At 42.7% G+C, this 17,503-nt stretch overlaps 1 protein-coding gene across 1 annotated transcript in view; it reads right to left on the reverse strand.

Annotated features, from left to right (window-relative positions):
* The window catches only part of NIPAL2 (NIPA like domain containing 2), a 56,355-nt gene extending 39,087 nt beyond the window's left edge, over window positions 1–17,268 (reverse strand). Inside the window, exon 1 of the mRNA XM_032130078.1 lies at window positions 16,796–17,268. Within this exon, the coding sequence (XP_031985969.1) occupies window positions 16,796–17,161 (366 nt within the window). The 5' untranslated portion in view covers window positions 17,162–17,268. The remainder of the gene's footprint in view (window positions 1–16,795) is intronic.
* Between the last annotated feature and the right edge of the window lie 235 nt (window positions 17,269–17,503).

Below are 17,503 nucleotides of genomic sequence, written 5' to 3' on the forward strand. Positions count from 1 at the left end.
CCCAAAGTTTGACAACTTCATCCTGCACACACAGCAGCTTCAAAAAACAGCAACTAAATAAAAACTTTTTTCTTGCTCCCGAAGACTTGTACTGTTTAAATGACAACGTGCTCCCTTGTGAGGAGGTGGAGAAGTGGCCTTGTCAGCCTCGTCATGAAGTGTTAAAGAAAAAGGAGACAGCAGGGAATAGAAAGCAGAAACTGCCACTTCATTTACCCCATCGTCTTATTGCACTTTTACATTAGTAATTGTAACAAATCCCCACTACTCCCAGCAGAGAACTCAGTCTCTCTGCGGCTCTTTTTCTTCCAGAGGCTGATCCTATCGTTATGGCTGCATCTCAGGATGCAACCCCTTGCAGCTCCTTCCTCCCAATTTTCCACTGGGGGTCACAAACGCTGCTCAGGACTCAGTAGGCAACCAGCACTCCAGGAAGGAAACACCACTGATCTTAAGCCAGACCACAAAAGGGTCTCTATCCAGCTCTGGAGGTAAAACTTCAATGCAGCTGGTGAGCAGAGGATGAGGTCATGTGTTCCATTGGTCATTTAAAGTAATGTGCTAAATCAGATCCATGTGTGGGTACTGATGATGACCTGAGTGCATGCCCCTAGAGGCTGTGAATCAAATCTCCAGCAGTGGGTTTTCCAATGCCCTGCGTCATGGGTGTCCTCCCTAGAACAGCAACTGCTTTTGCACCACAGTGGTTGCTTCACCAGGTATGTGTGAGCTTGGCTCATATATCACTGTGGGACACATAAGATTTCTGTCATGATGACCAGCCTGTGTCTGAGCAGAAACCATCTTACAAATGTCAATTCTCTTCCTGGAGAATCACAGAATGGTTTGGGTTGGAAGGGACCTTAAATATAATTTAATTCCAGCCTCTCTGCCATGGGCAAGGACACCTTCTACTACACCATGTTGGTCAAAGCCCCATCCAGCCTGGCCTTGAACATTTCCAGGGATGGGGCATCCAAAATTTCTCTGTGCAAGCTGTTCCAGTGCCTCACTACCCTCATTGTGAAAAGCTTCTTCCTTGTACCTAGTCTAAATCTACCATCTTTTATCTTACAATCATTACCCTGTGATGCTCCTCTGTGCCTAACTTAAGCAACCTCCTAGTCTGTGCACAAGAAAAAACAGCGCATGTGTATGATCAACACAAATGTGTAGTGGCAGTCTGGGCTCAAATCTTACCCTCATAGCTCTGCTCATTTTATTGCAATGACCACATGTTTCACCTGAGCGTTGCTGTTGGCATACATACTGCACTGCCTGCTCCAGGCTGACAGGTGTTAATGAGCTCTGCTTAGCATGATGATAGCACCAGGCTTCCAAACGCAGGGCTGAACAGACCCCTAAAGATTGAGAGCAGAGTACGTTGCCCTAAGGAGGTCAAATATCACATGGATCCATTCAGGGAGATGAGATGAAGGTAAAGTAACACCATGCAGCTACAGCATGGCAAAATTGTCTCATGCAGGTACATACTCACACATTCTTATATTAAATAAATAAAGGGGAAAACACAGTAAAGAGGAAAAGTACATTGCAAGCATCTCAAATCAGAATGAATCCTAAATCAGCAGGTAATTTCTAAGGAACCAGGGTTATCGCATACAGCCGCACTCAAACGGAAGAGAAAAAATAGGATAGCATATCTCAGGCTAGTAAAACCACACACAAATGAAAGATGAGCTGCAACTGGAGACAGATCACAAAATGGTTACTGTATCGCCCTAAAGGCCACCAGAGTCCTTCTGTTCTCATCTTATCATGTGAGAGGCTTCCTTATTTGTGCAGTGTCTGCCATTTAATATCCTTCAGAGACTAAAGGACTGGTGGAACAGCCAGTTTAATAAGTAATAAAAATGATATTCTCTGAGTTTCCAGTTGTGATATCCAGTTGTGATATCATCCGCAGCACTGCAGAGCTTCCCACACGTAAGTCTCAAGACAAACCTCAGTTGGGGAATTCAGCTGCAGACAACTTCAGATCCATGGTACTACTTCAGTCAACTAAGGACTTCTACAGGAAAGAGCTTTAAATATTCAAAACTGTTGGCATAAATTGCAAGTTTCTTCATCACCGAAACATCTGTCTGAGCATACAGGCCACTTTGTCAGACCCCAGATTTCAAACTGTTGACACATTCTTCCAGTGCTTCCAAATGCATGAGGCTTGTCACAGAAACATCTTGCCCTTAAGTTTTCCAGAAAATAAAAAACAATACAGAAATTTAATTTACTTCACCTTAATATGTTTTGGAACAAGACATGGAAGTCACCTATCCACTTTGAAGTCCTTTCCAGATAACCCCTGAGTACATAGACCATGGACTGACATTGTGGATCTGCCAACATTTTCCTTGGTGGCAAAATAGGCTTGACGAATGCCTTCCTCTGGCCTGCCACTCCCTCACTGCCTTGCTTAGGCACCTGAAATAATCCATCCAAAATATACCCCGTTACCATTATGTTCTTTATAAGCTACCTGCCAGTGTTTAACACTAAAGGTAGGTCAAAATTCACAATCTACAGGAAGGGTTTTAAGCTGGTGACCCTGTGCAGTTTGTCAAGGGTGACACTGACCTGCACAGGGGCTGCCGGAGGGAACAAGCTCAAGAAATGGCAAATTCGCCTCAAGCAAGGCACCTTCAGTGCTCACCTGGCATCCCCATCCCGGCCACATGAGAGTCCTGCACAAGCTGAGGCGTGGGCAAAGGAGGTTTGAACTATCAGTCAGGAGAAATCCATTTGCCACGTGGAGGGGCAGCACATTGCTACTCAAAATAAGTGAATGGGTACGGTCCTGCTTCCAGCACTCAGGCAGGACCTGATGCTTATTTACCAGAGCACCTTTTCACATCATTTTGAAAGTATTTTACAATGATATTATACATGCAAAATCTCTATTTATTGTCAAAGTAAAATAAGGGGTTTATGGCAAATGAAATCTGTATCTTTGGCAATAATTCTAGTAAGTTTATCACTTGCAGACTAAAATCTGCATTGGAGACTCAGTTATATGGTGAAATGCAATTTATCCTTATTACATGAGTATTTTCCTAAAGCACATTAAACTGCAGTTGCCAGGTCTGTAAAATGAAAACTTAGAAAAAGGAACTTAACTTGCATTGACTAAAAGGTATATGCCATTATTTATGGAAACTTGCTATGGCTATAAATTGAACTGATGAGCAGAAAAAAACCTAAACACTTTAAATGTCTGTTGTTGGCTCACTCATCAAGGCTAGTTAAACTGTTACTCCTATTTTTTCTTGATTTCTCTATGTATTTGTGATCTAAAGGTATTCCCAACAAATTTAATGGCATGTACTGTTTCAAAAGCTATGCACCATTTCCAATAATTGGGATTTTGTCAGACCTCAGTGGATCTCATTAAAAAAAAAAAGAGAAAGGGGTGGAACATGTTCTGAACTTCCAATTATGAGTTAACTCTGAAGCAAGAGGAATTCAGAGTCCTTAACAAAAACCATATTTTTCAAAGAGCTACCATGTGGAATTGGGAGAGGCTTATCATTTAGCTATTACTATTCACAGAGCTCTGGCTGTACTCAGTGCTTTACAGAAGTATAAATAAAACAAGGTCCTTATTTCAATGGTTTTCATAGTGCTATTCATATACTCAGATATGGGTTAAGGTCCATATGAAGTACTGAAGGACAGCTGAAATAAGAGTAAAAAGGCAATTACCAGTGTGGGAACATGAAATGAAAATACATTTGATTTGTTCCTTGTGACGCAAAAGAAAAAGGACGTTGTTCAATATATGAGGAGAGAATCAAAACATTTGGCATCATCTTTGTTAGGAATAGAGAGAGGAGACTTGGTAACTACACTACCTCACAAATTTAAAATACATCTTTTTCCAGAAAAGTGACAAATTGCAAAGGCTGGAATGAGAGCCTGGTAAGTTATGAAAAGGTGGGGGAACTTGAGAGGATACAGCAACTATGGAAGTGGGACTCTTTTATTTATCTCCGAGTTTTAACCACTTTCATGAGATCCTATTTATATTCATCACACTGATTATTTTAATTAATATGCATAGCAGTTAACAAACCAAGCTGGAGAACATGAACTGTAAAATAAAGTAACTAAAGTAACTTTTTATATGCTTACTAAGGTTATATACAAACATATCCACCCACAGTACTGTTAACAAGCCTAGAATGATAGAGTTATTTAAATTGAAAAAGACCTCTAAGATCATTCAGTCCAACAATAATGCAGTACTGCCAAGTCCACCACTAAACCCTAAGGACCACATCTACACATCTTTCAAACACCTTCAGGAATGGTGACTCAACCTCCTTCCTGGGCAGACTGTTCCAATGTTTAAGAACCTTTTCTGTGAAGAAATTTTTCCTACTGTACTATTTAAACCTTCCCTGACACAACCTGAGGAAATTTCTTCTTGTTCTATCACTTGTTAATAGGGAGACAAGACTCACCCACCTCACTACAACCTGCTTTCAGGTAGTTTTAAGAGACCACTATGAGTAGCAATTTTTTTTCCTTTTTGAAGAGTTAAAACCAAACCCCTCGACTCCTAAATTTCAATTTCTTATTCTCAGGAATGAAATCTTAAAACTAGAAATAAGTGGGAGAATGGAGAAGGGGCAGAATGGATATTTACACTGTTTCTGTGAATAGCCTGTGATACTTTGGGACACTTTAGTTTCTGGGATATTTTGCTGCATACTCAAAGACCATTTCATGTTTTTAATAATGCCTGCTAGATTGCAAATAAAAACCTCTCAAATGACTGTATAAAAACATCAATCATATCTGAAAACATCTTAATAAAAAGATTTTCTCAAGTACCATCACATATCATCTCCATGGCAACTACAGAAATTACATACCAGGAAAAGCAAGAATAGGATTATAAGCTTTTGTCAGTTTCCAGGTCCCACAGGAGAAACAGGGAGGCAAGCTAGCACTGCCTGACCAGCTTCTCCCACAAAATGGCCAGTTGGCTTGGGGATACACTTCTTTTGCTTTCCAGGGGCAGGCTTTCTGGATGTTCCTGTTTGACCCAGTCTAATTCCTGGTGTACAAGGTAAGGTCCAAGCCAGACCACTCCAAGCCTAGGTATATTAATCCCCAGAAGCTACAGTCTGCCTCACATTGAGAAGCTGTGTTGTTCCTATCCTTGCTTAATGTGGCTCCCTTGGACCCCTAAACTGAGAGCCAAAGAGGTGATACAAGGCTTATGGGAAGATGGAGGCAAGCTCAAAAGGGAGCTATCTGAACAACTGAGTAAATAGTGCTGTTAAGTGTTACATCAGGCAGGGCAAGGCACAAGGAGTACTCTTGGAGAGATGTCTCTCTCTGCATGTACACACAAACGTGCCTCCAAGCACAGATAGCTCATTCCCTCTTGTTATTGTAGTACAAGTCTCACTGAAGCACAAATGAGCTATTTCTGACTCTACCTCAATCAGAAACAGAAAACCCTGACAGAAATGTAATACATTATTTACCAAATCCTCAAAAGAATTTTTATATAAAATTCTCCCTTTACCAGTTGAGAGGAATGGCATGTCTCTTCCAGCATGCACTCTCCAGTATCACTTTCAAACAAAGGCAGGCTTGTCTCCCATTCTGACTCAAATAATCTTCTGTTAGCTGTAACTAGCCCTTCCTTTGATCTTCACAGAAAATGCTGCTCCAAGTCACAACCTGAGTGAACATGCTCAGTTGTTGAAACACGGAGTCACATATGTCAGACAGGTATAAACACAGGCAGGAAATCACAATGCTTACAAGCCAGTGGCATTTCAGAAATATTCTAACAGGACTAACAACAGGGGAGGGAAAAAAGAACAGACCTGACTGCATTTAGAATGAAGTTGGATCCATCTGTTAAAAGAATTACTTGATTTTATGGCAGGGGAATGAGCAGCCCAAAGGCCCTTCCAGTCTGCTGCTCCTGCAGAGGAGGGGTGCTCTGTAATCATTCCTTGCTTTCCTTCCTGCACCTCTTGCACTTGGCTCTCCTAGTTTCATTTCCAGAGAGAGTGTTAATCATTTACAGATAGTTCCTAACGCAAAAAAAATGAGTGGACTCCAGAAGGCAGAACCTTCTGCTTAGCAGCATTATTCATTTAAATATAAACAACTGCTAGATTATCAGTGATGATCTAAAAACAAGAGGTCCTGCACTCTGAAATATTCACACGTATGTAGATGGGTACATACACACACAAACACTCTGCTGGATGCTTTTTAATTTGCAGATACTTATGTTCAAAACTGTAAGATGTAAATCTTGAATAAAAAAACTCTAAAGAAATGGTCTCACATTCAAGTTTCTTGCAAGGGCTTGAGATACAGGTAGCAGGCTGGTGTTCGCTCAGCTGTCTCCCTGTGACACATTACAGTTGGACATTTGGACATTTTACTACAAACTGTAGTTTACTGGTTTAAAGTATAAAAGTATTAGTAGCATTTTGCAACTCATGGCTAATGCTGACATAAAGAGTAGGTGTTTAGCTCACAAAAATTCAAAGCATCTACTTCATAGCTGCTTTCTGCAAGAGAAAACTAAGATCAGTGTAGCTGAATGATCCATTCTATGTACCTTTAACACCTTTTAATGCGCTCTGTTGTACTTACAGAGATAACAAGGCGATGATGCTTTTCCCCCTAGTTTTGAGTATTGTTGGTCTTTCAGCAACTGTATCTCACGTGGATTCTCCAATATAGAACTTGCTGTCTTTTTTTTTCTGGTATTTTAGCATTAGTATAGGATATAATGGTATGTATGATATAACTTCTTCTTGACAGGGATTACTATGGAAATGGGGTCAGGAAGTTAAATTCCTTCTCAGGAATTAAAGAAATGAAGGAGAACTGAGTATTCTTTTCATGAGCCAGATGCTATTATCTCTCACATGCATGCTTTTTAAACCATGCACTGCTCTTCAGTTTGTCCTGGCAGTCTCTGATGTGTAGTTATCACAGCAGCCAGCAGCTCAGCCTCACACAGCTGGAGCCACTCTTCCAGCAAGATGGGAGAGAAAATTGGAAGGGTAAAAGCACAAAAAATTGTGGGTTGAGATAGAGACAGTTCAATAGATAAAGCAAATGCTGCATGAGAAGCAAAGCAGTATCAGGAATTCATTCACTGCTTCCCATCAGTGTGTAAGTCTTCAGCCATTTCTAGGAAAGCAGTACTCCATCGTGGGTAACGGCTACCTAGGAGGACCAATGCCAAATGTCCCCTTTTTCCCTTCTTCCCCCTGCTTTTTATGCTGAGCGTGACACCATATGGTATGGAATATTCCTTTGGTCAGCTGGGGTCAACTGTCCCAGCTGTGTCCCATTCCAGCTTCTTGTGCACCCCCAGCCTACACTACACTGATGGGGCAGTATGAGAAACAAAACACACCCTAATGCTATGCAAGCACTGTTCAGCAGCAACTAAACATCCTGATTACTAGCAATACTTTTTTCATCACAAATCCAAAACACAGACCACACAAATTACTATGAGGAACATTAACTCTGGCAAAAACCAGTACAATAGTCAAGAGACGGAGCAAGAGTTTTGATCAGGTGAAAGCTGCTATTATTTGTTTGACTGAAGCTTCTACAGATACTACAAGCTGTGCTCTTGGTCATCTTGACATGATGACTGAGTCACTGCTTCACGATAACACAGACACTGAATGATATAATGTTCATGGTGCTTTAGTCACTACTGGAAACAAAAGACTGTTACTGAAAGAGAGAGAAACAAAGGAAATAAAATAATGTGATAAGAAGTCAGTAACTACAAAAACCTTGTGACAATTACAAAGCAGGAAAAAAAACCCCAAACCACAACAATACCCCCAATAAAAATGGAAAAGAAACATTAAAAAATAGTAGGTTAGAGTCATAAAGCAAAGTAAATGGAGTCACGATCTATTTACTCCCAAGCTGGAGCCCAAAAAATTAAACTAGGTTTTAACTGGGAGTTAACTGTGTGGGTACAAGCCTGTTATGTACACAAACCCCATATTTTGGTTGCTTTTCACAGGAACATCTTTACAGTGGAGATATCCTTGGCTGTTGAAGAAAAAGGCTTCAAGTGCAATCTGTATCAGCTGGCAAAATTACTTCGTTTTGAGCAGGACGGCAGTCAAGTCATTGAACATGTTAGCTAGGACTCTGCTGGAGATTTCAGCTCCCATGAGGCTGATTTAGTTCTAGGGAATTGTCAGCCAGAGGTAGAGTTGTCCACAAGGGGATATGAACTTCCATGTTACTACTTCACCTCAGCCACCATGAGGTCCTGTCCAAGGAGCCAGTATGTGCTTTGCTCTGACCCGTTGTTTTCGTGTGTGGAGGGACTTCTTCCAAACCTTGCACTTCACCATAGGCCTCTGCATTAGAGGGCTGTTTCTGCAACACACAGCAGGATACAAAGGGGAATATGGCCAGAGAGTCGCTGTGTGCCTCATCCAAGAGTTAAACCCTAACGATTCCGTGATTTCTCTTTATCATAGTTCCATAATCTCTCTTCATTTCCCCGTTATGGGAAAAACAGTTCATATCACCAAACGAGGCCAAAGCTTCTAGCCTAGATGATGTAAATCAACCATGAACGTCATTGAGGGAAAGGGAGTTACACCGGTATAACCTCAGTTTAAGCAGAACACATCTGTTTAGGTTGATATTGACTATTTACTTTTGACTACACTGCAAACATCCCTTTCTTAAGAGCTCTGCTCCAGGCCTGGTGCTGATTCACACATCAATGGGCTGTTCTCTGAAGCTGCTGGCCACGTTTCAAAGTCCGTATTAGTCAAAGAATGGAAAGCATATCTCCCAACTGCTCACATTAGTGAATGCCATTCTTCTGGGACAATCCCTGTTGACATTGTAAACATGAGCATAACAGTTTATACATCTTACCAAAATTCCACATAAAATAATCAGTCTCCAGTTACCAGGTTAGACAAAGGTCCTCACCTCCCTTACGACTGAAGTTCACAGTCTGCAGTTTGTTCATGTTTCTAAAGCCTTGTTTTTTGAGTTGGGTCAAATTTCTACTTGAGTAATTTGTTTTCTTTTGATTCCTTCAAACAGGGCTTAATCAGATATGGCAGACTGTTGGAGACAAGCAAGGATAAGATTCAGACATCTTTTTTATCGATGCCCAAAGCAGACTTCAAGACCATAGAAAAAGAAAGATCATACTTAAGCTCCAAAGAGCAATGAAGTCTTTGGATCACAAAATCATAATGAGCCAGAGTTACAGGTGTGATTTTACATGAAAGACAACTTTTATTTTAAGAATTATATCAATGACTATTTTCCTGTCAGTTTACCCAGACAAAATGCTTCATTGAGGAGCCAAATGAGTGCTAGGGCAAATGAACCAGAAGAAGCACAGATTCAAGGTGGGAGCAACACCACTGCTTTGTGCGACAGCAGTGTCCTAGATCCACACAGCAATCTCATGAAATCTTAGGAGCAGACAGGTGTTGGCATGAGCAGCCAGACTTTCACCCTACATCACTGCAACTCACAGACATGCTATGAGACTCGAAAATCAACACAGTGGCCACAGCCAATTTAATTTAAAGTCCATTAGTTGTAGACTAGTCTAGAAGATGGGAACAGGAAGTGCAAAGCACTACACTGAGCCAGGCACCTCCAAAGCAGCATAGGGATTTAGATTCATCCCATGCCTGGTCTTTCCCACTCAATGATGACTAAGGGAGGAGGAGTACCTGCTCTGCTGGCTCCATAGTTTAAGCCCTCAAGTCGGTGGCTAAGCTGGATATCAGATACAGCCTGCACTATGCACCCCATCTTTCTGTAACATACCATTTTGAAGCAGTCCAAAGCAAAACTAAATTCTGCACTAGGTAGGATATGTGTAATTAGTGACTCAAGTGTCTTTGCATTTGTCTTCTGCACCCCACTTTCTGACAAATGACTAGTAGTGTAATGTTCCTTACTGCCTAGAAATTTCGTAATTAACATTCTCGAACCTCTTAAAAAAGATTAGTATAATTACAAAGCTCCTGTTTAACTTGCTGTCACCTCAATCATCAGTAAAAAAAAGAAAAAATTCAAATGCAAATGTTAACATCCTCAGAAAAAAATTAAAACTCATTTTACCATAGCATCTGCTGAGAAGAGAAGCATTGAAAACAGTCTAAGATTTGTGAAAAATAGCCCAGTGAGAATCAGGCAACAGATACTCAGACAAGCTATAGCTGGTGCTTAGCACAGCCCCAGCTCTGCAAGAGCATTCATTTTCAGTGTCCTGGATGAGGCGTCCAGGAAGAGCTACCAAGACTTCTTCAAAATGAATTTTAAGGTATCAGCCTAAATAAAAGGGTTTTGCTCACCAGCTTCTGTTGTCTGTCAGGCTAGGAAACATTCCTGCAAGCAGCTCTGCCAGCAATGCTGAAGAGGGAGATGTCCAGAATAGATGGACTGTGAGCTCTCCCATCATCTGCATTTGCTTGAGCCTGTGTGCCCCAAGCTCAGAACGTGGAGCTGGGTTGGTTTGCTGTTACCTGCTGCCCAGCACCATGCTGGGCTTGGCAGGGAAACTGTCACAGGCACATGACTCCTTCCAGGCCTTGTAGAAGGAACCCAAGCAGGGCAGTACACACACACCAGAAAATTCTGTTCTGGGACCCAGAGAAGTGCCTGGTTGTGAGGAAAGAGACAACTCTTAATTAAATTAAAAATTAAAATAATTTATTGAAAACAGAAAAGTTTAAAAATTACAAAAAATTAGAAAAATATAAAAATTTGGGATCCTATGGCTTGGTAGATGGTATGCCCCAGGAGTGCAGGGATCTGAGATCTTCTGGCTGGGACAGCACTGGACCTCAGGTAGAGAAAAAGGACTTGCAGTGCTCAGCTGACTTGTGGCTGGTCCAAAAGTCAGAAAAAAGAGTTTTTAAAGGCTCCTTAATAGGAGTAAGGCTTTTAATGCCCAGCACTGATGTCCACCACAGCTAGCCTGCAGAGGACTCTCCCAACTCTCTCCCTCCTCTCTGAACACCCTCTCTCGCTCTCTCTGAACTTCTTGAGGCCAGTCTCGTTGTTTTTATAGTGTCTTTGCTCCGCCCTAGCCTGCCCACAGCCCGCCCCTTCAGTTTAAAGTGATTGGTGCTTTCCCTTTGATAGATCATCTCAGTCCACCAATGGCTCATCGTTGTCAGAGGGGTGGTATCAGTTGAGATAAGGGTGCTAAAATGCCCTCGTTAAAATTAAGGTTGCCCTGGAGCTTGCCTGCAGGGTAACGGTTGAGGAGCTAAAAATAGCTGCTGGCTGTTAGAAACTGGGGTTTTGAAGTTAGCCTTTGGATTAAGGTACAAAGTAAAAACACTTAAAAAAATATTAAAATACATCCAACACATCTTAAAACACTTGTAAAAGCAGACAATGAACATAGGAAAGATAACTCTTATGGTGTACAGGTGGTTTAAAGTTTGAGAAGGGAGCATAAGTTGGGGATTTTTAACTGGGGAATTTCTAACTGGGAATGGTGCAACTCTCTTAATAAACTACTTTGAACAATTGAAAACATTGATAATGGAACTTGGTTTTTGTACCTGGGCTGATGGGTTAATTTTAACATTCAAATTTAAAAATATTTAACTCAGAATTAATTGATTAAAACACTTAATATGCAAAGACCAAACACAATTAGAGATTTCATGTATGACACTGGCAGAAACCAGATAAGCAGGTCACTCCTCAAGCAGGCTTACAAAACTGCATACTGCCTCCAGTCTTTGGGCTATTTTCCCACTGTTCCAGACCTGCTGCCCCATGTCCAGCCTCTTCTGTGTTCAGAGGTATAAACAGCTCCATGGTTTACTCCCACTCTGCTTGCAGTGGTTGAGGGAAAAAACCCTGTATTTCCCTATGGATGTTGAGAGCTGGGATGATACAGACATGTTTATAGTACTGTGCAAAGGCACAGGCAAGGGGTATGCTCTCCTCTACTTATTTCCCTTACCTTTGAGCAATGAGTAAGTTCCCAAGCAGCAGCTGATCTCTCTCTAAGCTGGAGGCTGCAGTCTGTAAGCTGTGTGTTCGTTTCGCACCAGAGATGTGATCTTTACATCTGCGGGGATGGTTGATGTTCAGCAAGGCAGAATAGGTGTATGAGGTTGAAGAAAGATATGGGCAACACTTTCTAACCAGTGTTCAATTTTGCCTTCTCATGTCAGCTTCTTGGTCACACTAAAGCTAATCAGAACACAACCCTCAGCAGATCAGACCTACAGCTCTGACAGAGCCTGAGAGCTTGTGTGCAAGCTGGCTCCGTTGACAGTCCTGCTTTTATGAGGCAGAGCCACAAATTCTTTTCTAGCAGAAACTAGTTAAATGGGCACTAAACCTTGGCAAGTTGCTGGATTTTTGACAGCAGACGAACAACAGAAAACTGTGCAGTGCTTCTTCTTGCTTTTAGCTGCAATGGGAATATAGGTGATTCCATCTGAACACAAGGAAGAACTTCTTTACTGTGAGGCTGACAGAGCACTGGAACAGGCTGCCCAGAGAGGTTGTAGAGTCTCCTTCTCTGGAATGATTCAAAAGCCTTTTGGACACAATCCTGAGTAATGTGCTCTAGGGGGCCCTGGTTGAGTGGGGAGATTGAACTAGAAGATTTCCAGTGATTCCTTCCAACCTTACCCATTCTGTGATCACGTGCTTCATTGTGACATTTAAGTTTTGAATTCCCCTATGAGAGATTCAAAGAGGTTGCATTTTAAAGGCTGAGCAAAGTCCTCTTCCCAAGTTTTGATTTATTAGGGCTGAAAATAATATATATTTCCCTAATACCTAAAAAATGGTATGCATTTTCTCCCAAACACATTTCCCAGTAAGATAAAGGAAACAAACTGTGTGAACTCTGAAATCTGATAGGTAGAGGACAAGAGGATGAAATAGAGTCAGTGTTTTGATACCCTTGTTTGCTTTCAGTGAACAGTTTTAGACTAAAGAGCTGGGGGGATGGTTTTGAACTGGAAAAACTTCACTGCAGTCTTCACAGATGAGTACACCAGCAGAAAGCTGGGTGAGGACGTTTGCCTCTACTTTCCCCATGCTCAGGGACTGGTTTACTGATTAACCTGAAAAAGCTAACATCTGCAGTGCATCAGGGAGCAGACTGGAGACTGAGGTATCCTACAGAGACTGAGAAAATAGCATTAAAAACCCCTACAAAACACTTGAAGGGGGAAAAAACTTAGGAGGGTTTGCCTTCACCTTTAACAGCCTTTCTCTTCCTTCTTGCAGAGGAAAGATGTCCTGATTGAAACCCACCTGTGCTGTGGCCATGCTGCCCTTTGACTCCCACCCACACATCCTATGGACACCTTGACTTGCTCTAGAGCTTTTCCTAATTGAAAGCCATGGCTGGAAATGCCATTGCTTAAGTGTTCAAAATACCCTGGTGAATGTTTGTAGGGATGTACCACAACAACATTTTCCTCTGGTGATGGTGCCAGCTAAAGAGACCTTCACTGTCTCTAGGGTGCTTCCTAAGCCAAGGCAAATGGAGAGAAAATCTTTCTCTCCATGGAGACAAAATCTTTCTCTCCATGGAGACAGCTCCTTGCCCTCCTGCCTTGGGTCCCTCACAGCACAGGTGAAGCAGCCCCCACGGCATCAGAAGTACCAGCAGGCACTGTGCTGCCACTGGAAAAAAACAAGACCAAATGATGCTCTCACCTTGCTGAGGCTAGACATCCAGCCCCTAGTAAAGAGGGGTGAGTTGAAGCACTGAAGATGTTCTTCTTGAACAGAATGAGCTAAAAACCTCAATTGTGGCATTCCACACAAAATCTAGATTTCATCTATATGATAGAAGGCAGAGTAGAAAGACCTCTGCAAGAATGTGTTTAATCTGTGGGATTTCTCATCACACCTGATATCAGCCACAGCCACCCGCTGATGAGACCACACAAGGGATCAGGCACATACTCATGCTTGACAGGCTGTGATACACTGTGAGGGGGCAAGAGGCCACAGATCCATCTGAAGGAACTGTCAGCATTGTCAACCCCTAAATACAGAGCAGAAATTATTTATTACTACAATGCACAAAATAAGACAATCTTTCAAGGTGAGTGTCTGGGCAGCCAATAATAGCTCTGAGTCTATGAAGTGACAGGTAAAGAGGGAAAAAGAAGCAGAAGTGAAATAAATTTCTACCTCTGGCTCAGCTTCTGCAATTGAACGACTACACACAGTGTCCACACACAACAGATATGTGAAATGCTGAGTTACAGAAGAATTGTTAGGGGCTCTGAGCAACATGGTCTAGTGGAAGTTGTTCCTGCCCATGGCAGGGTGTTTGGAACTAGCCAGCCTGTAAGGTCCCTTCCAATCCAAACTATTCTATGATTCTATTACATCTGAGCTCTCAGTGACTGTTCTCACCCAGCTGTTTTCTCCTTCTCTGATACAAAGTCAAACCAGGATCAATACTGTAGATAATAATCTCAACTAATCCTGAAAATTGTTTTTGCCCATAAACAACAATATTGTAAATAAGCAAAAACCTATGAGAAGTCCTGAGGGAAATAAAGATGTATTACACTGAGGCAATTACATACACTTCCTATTAAGCAGACAAAGCCCACATGTTGTGGCTTCTTACACTCATTACTCCAGCAGACACAAAAAATATTACAATATTAGTTTGCAGGAAATACTTCAGGTAACTAAGTACATATTTCATCAGATTTTACTGCACCATTAAACACGCTCATATCCCGTAACATACCATGCCTATACAGGGAAGGCTGTGGGAGCACGGGCTTGGGTGTTGCTGATTTCAGAGATGCAGTTCCTCAAGCAGTATAAACCAAGCTATATCCATGCTGATGCCAAGGAGAAATCCTATCTCCACCTTTTTTTCCCCATGACCGTGTGGGCCCCCTTCTACCCTTATGCCAACAGCTAGCATCCAATCAGCCTGATCAGGGACCTTTCAGGAGAATAATCCCAATTAAAACAAAAGACAAAGAAATGTAAAGCCAGCACAAAGAGGCATTATACTACACAGCCACGTGGACACAGCCACGTGGTCACAGCCACTTTAACCTTTTCCAGGGAGCTGAGTGTTTACAAATATCATTTAAGACTTACTCTAGTGCCATGGATTTCCCTAAGGAATGTGTCAGATCTGCTGCTCCTGTGTAGATGTGCCATGTGGCACTAGGCAACTGCAGTTGGCAGCCACGCCAAGCCAGTCATGTCTAGGAGCTCTTGAAAGCGTATCTCACTCTTTCACCTCCTGATGGGGTTGAAGGGGCTGAAAAATACTCCCTGAAAAATAACTCACCTCAGCTGTCCTGGGATGTTTCCAGGCAGATCAGAACCAGTGCAGTTATGGTCTCTTGTAGAGGGAGAAAACAAAGAGCTCCTTTTCAAACCAAGAGGACAAAATGACCTCAAGGAAAGGGGAAGGGAAAGAGCCCCTGTGTGAAGACCTGAAACTGGGCTGATCCACTGAATCACAGCCAGGATAGCCATGAATGGGAGGAGGAAATTGTTTCTGAGGCTTCCAAAAATGTAAAATGTGAAAATGGGGGTGGACAGAAGAATTTAACTGTTGGAAAAATTAAGGTTGGCATCAACACATGACCCATAGTTACCCATTTCTGCTCCAAAGCTACAACTAAAGTAAAAAAAAGAACAGAATATCAGTCTCACACACAGACACCCAAGCAGCTCTAAAAAATTATTAAGGTCTACCCAGAAAACCACCATGTTTAAAAAACAGCAACACTCATGCAACAACCCCAAGGAGTACAGGAGCAGGGCTGGGAGGTTTGCCAAGCAAAAAAAAAACCCCACCTTGACATGCCAGGGTGGGTGAGTATCCCCATGCCAAGGGAATTCCCTGTTGCTGCCATCCTCTGGCAGCCGTGCAAGCTCGCAGCCTTGGGACCGTAATTCACAAACCCACAGTAAAACCACTGGCTCCACGTTCTTGTCTCCCAATAAGAGAACCCAGCTCTGGTCCTGGGAAGCACTGCCACCAGCCATCAGCCAGGAGTCCTCCTCACCAGGGAGCTATGCACAGGAATTCTCAGGTTTCCTTTGCTCTGAGAACATGGGGCTGAAAAATGTGTCCTGCCAAATGGCTATCCACCCAGTAGCAAATGCAGAATCCAGAGCAGAAAGTTTTTGGGACTTTCCTCAGGCTATCAGCTGCTACTGAGCTGCTCCTAGAGAAAGGAGAGCAGGTAGTTGCAAGTCATTTTATGCACAATTTATACCAATACTTTACATTGTGAAAAAGTGGTTTGCCTCTTATGCAGAGAAAATCAAGGATGGTGGGTATCCTTCCATGCCTTCTAGTTTGTGAAATAAAATGCAGGGAAAAGGTAAAGGGTTTAATGTACCTCCAATTCATTTTTATTGTTAGCAGATGCTTCAAATTGCTAGTTCTCAGGGACTGCTTCAGCCTCTCTTTTGCAGTTGCCTAAATCCATTGTCAGCACTGACTGCGACAGAAACACAGATGACAAAACCCAGTGATGCTCTAGCACAGGATAGCACAGCTCTGCCCAGTTCCTATGCAGAAAGGACTGCTCAGAGGGGGAAGCCAGGCAGTGCAGGCTGAACAATGGGGTGAAGAGGAGCAGCGCCAGCAGCAAACAGGTGCTGGAATGGGGCTCTCCAGAGGACACAGGGAAGAGGCTGAAATTAGTACCCCCCTCTCCGCAAGCCCTCTTGTTCCTGGGCCCCACCATGGTGCCGCACGGTGGGCACTTACCTTGTGTGTGCTGTACCAGGGGCCAGAGAGGGGCCCACTCCCGGTTCCCAGTCCCCCAAAGGATGCATTCCAAGATGCCTGGGATGATGTCCATGTCCCTGCCCTCAGGCCCCAGCCACTGGCCATGCCATGCACTGTCCCACCAGTGGGGAGGGGTGGCTCTGAGGAGAGGCGAACAGGATGTGAACGTGGCACTCTCTTCCTGGTGTGGGGAAGGCTGCACACACGGGTCACTCTGCATGCAGGCATGTGCCACCAGGGCTGCAATGCTGGTGTGCACCTGGACTCCCTCAGCAGGGGAGCAGTTGTTGCATACGAGGAGAAGGGGAGCTTGACAGAAGGTTTTGCTGCTCCTTCCAAGTGCATTCAGGTGCCTTTTTTTCTGTCTCTGGCTTCCCCAATGCCCCACCCTGCTCCAAAGAGGCAGCCTGGGAATTTAACTCCTTCAAATCAGTGCCTAAATCTAATGTTTAAGAATTAATTCCTCACTGCTAGATTGCAAAAGTTAGAAGTTGTTGTTCCCAAAGGCAGATAGTCACTTACACAAATTCTTATGTTCTGTATTTTTCTCTCATAACTATTTCCTGATTAGTTTCTTCACAGAGACTTCGAACAATGGGTTTGTTCCCATGAGTAAAGTCTGTGGCTTTATTCATTAATTCTTTTAGTTTTGGTTTAATCATTTAAGTTCTTCTGGGTTAAACAACA

This window comes from Corvus moneduloides, chromosome 1 (genome assembly GCF_009650955.1).
Source record: "Corvus moneduloides isolate bCorMon1 chromosome 1, bCorMon1.pri, whole genome shotgun sequence".
Classification (NCBI taxonomy): domain Eukaryota; kingdom Metazoa; phylum Chordata; class Aves; order Passeriformes; family Corvidae; genus Corvus; species Corvus moneduloides.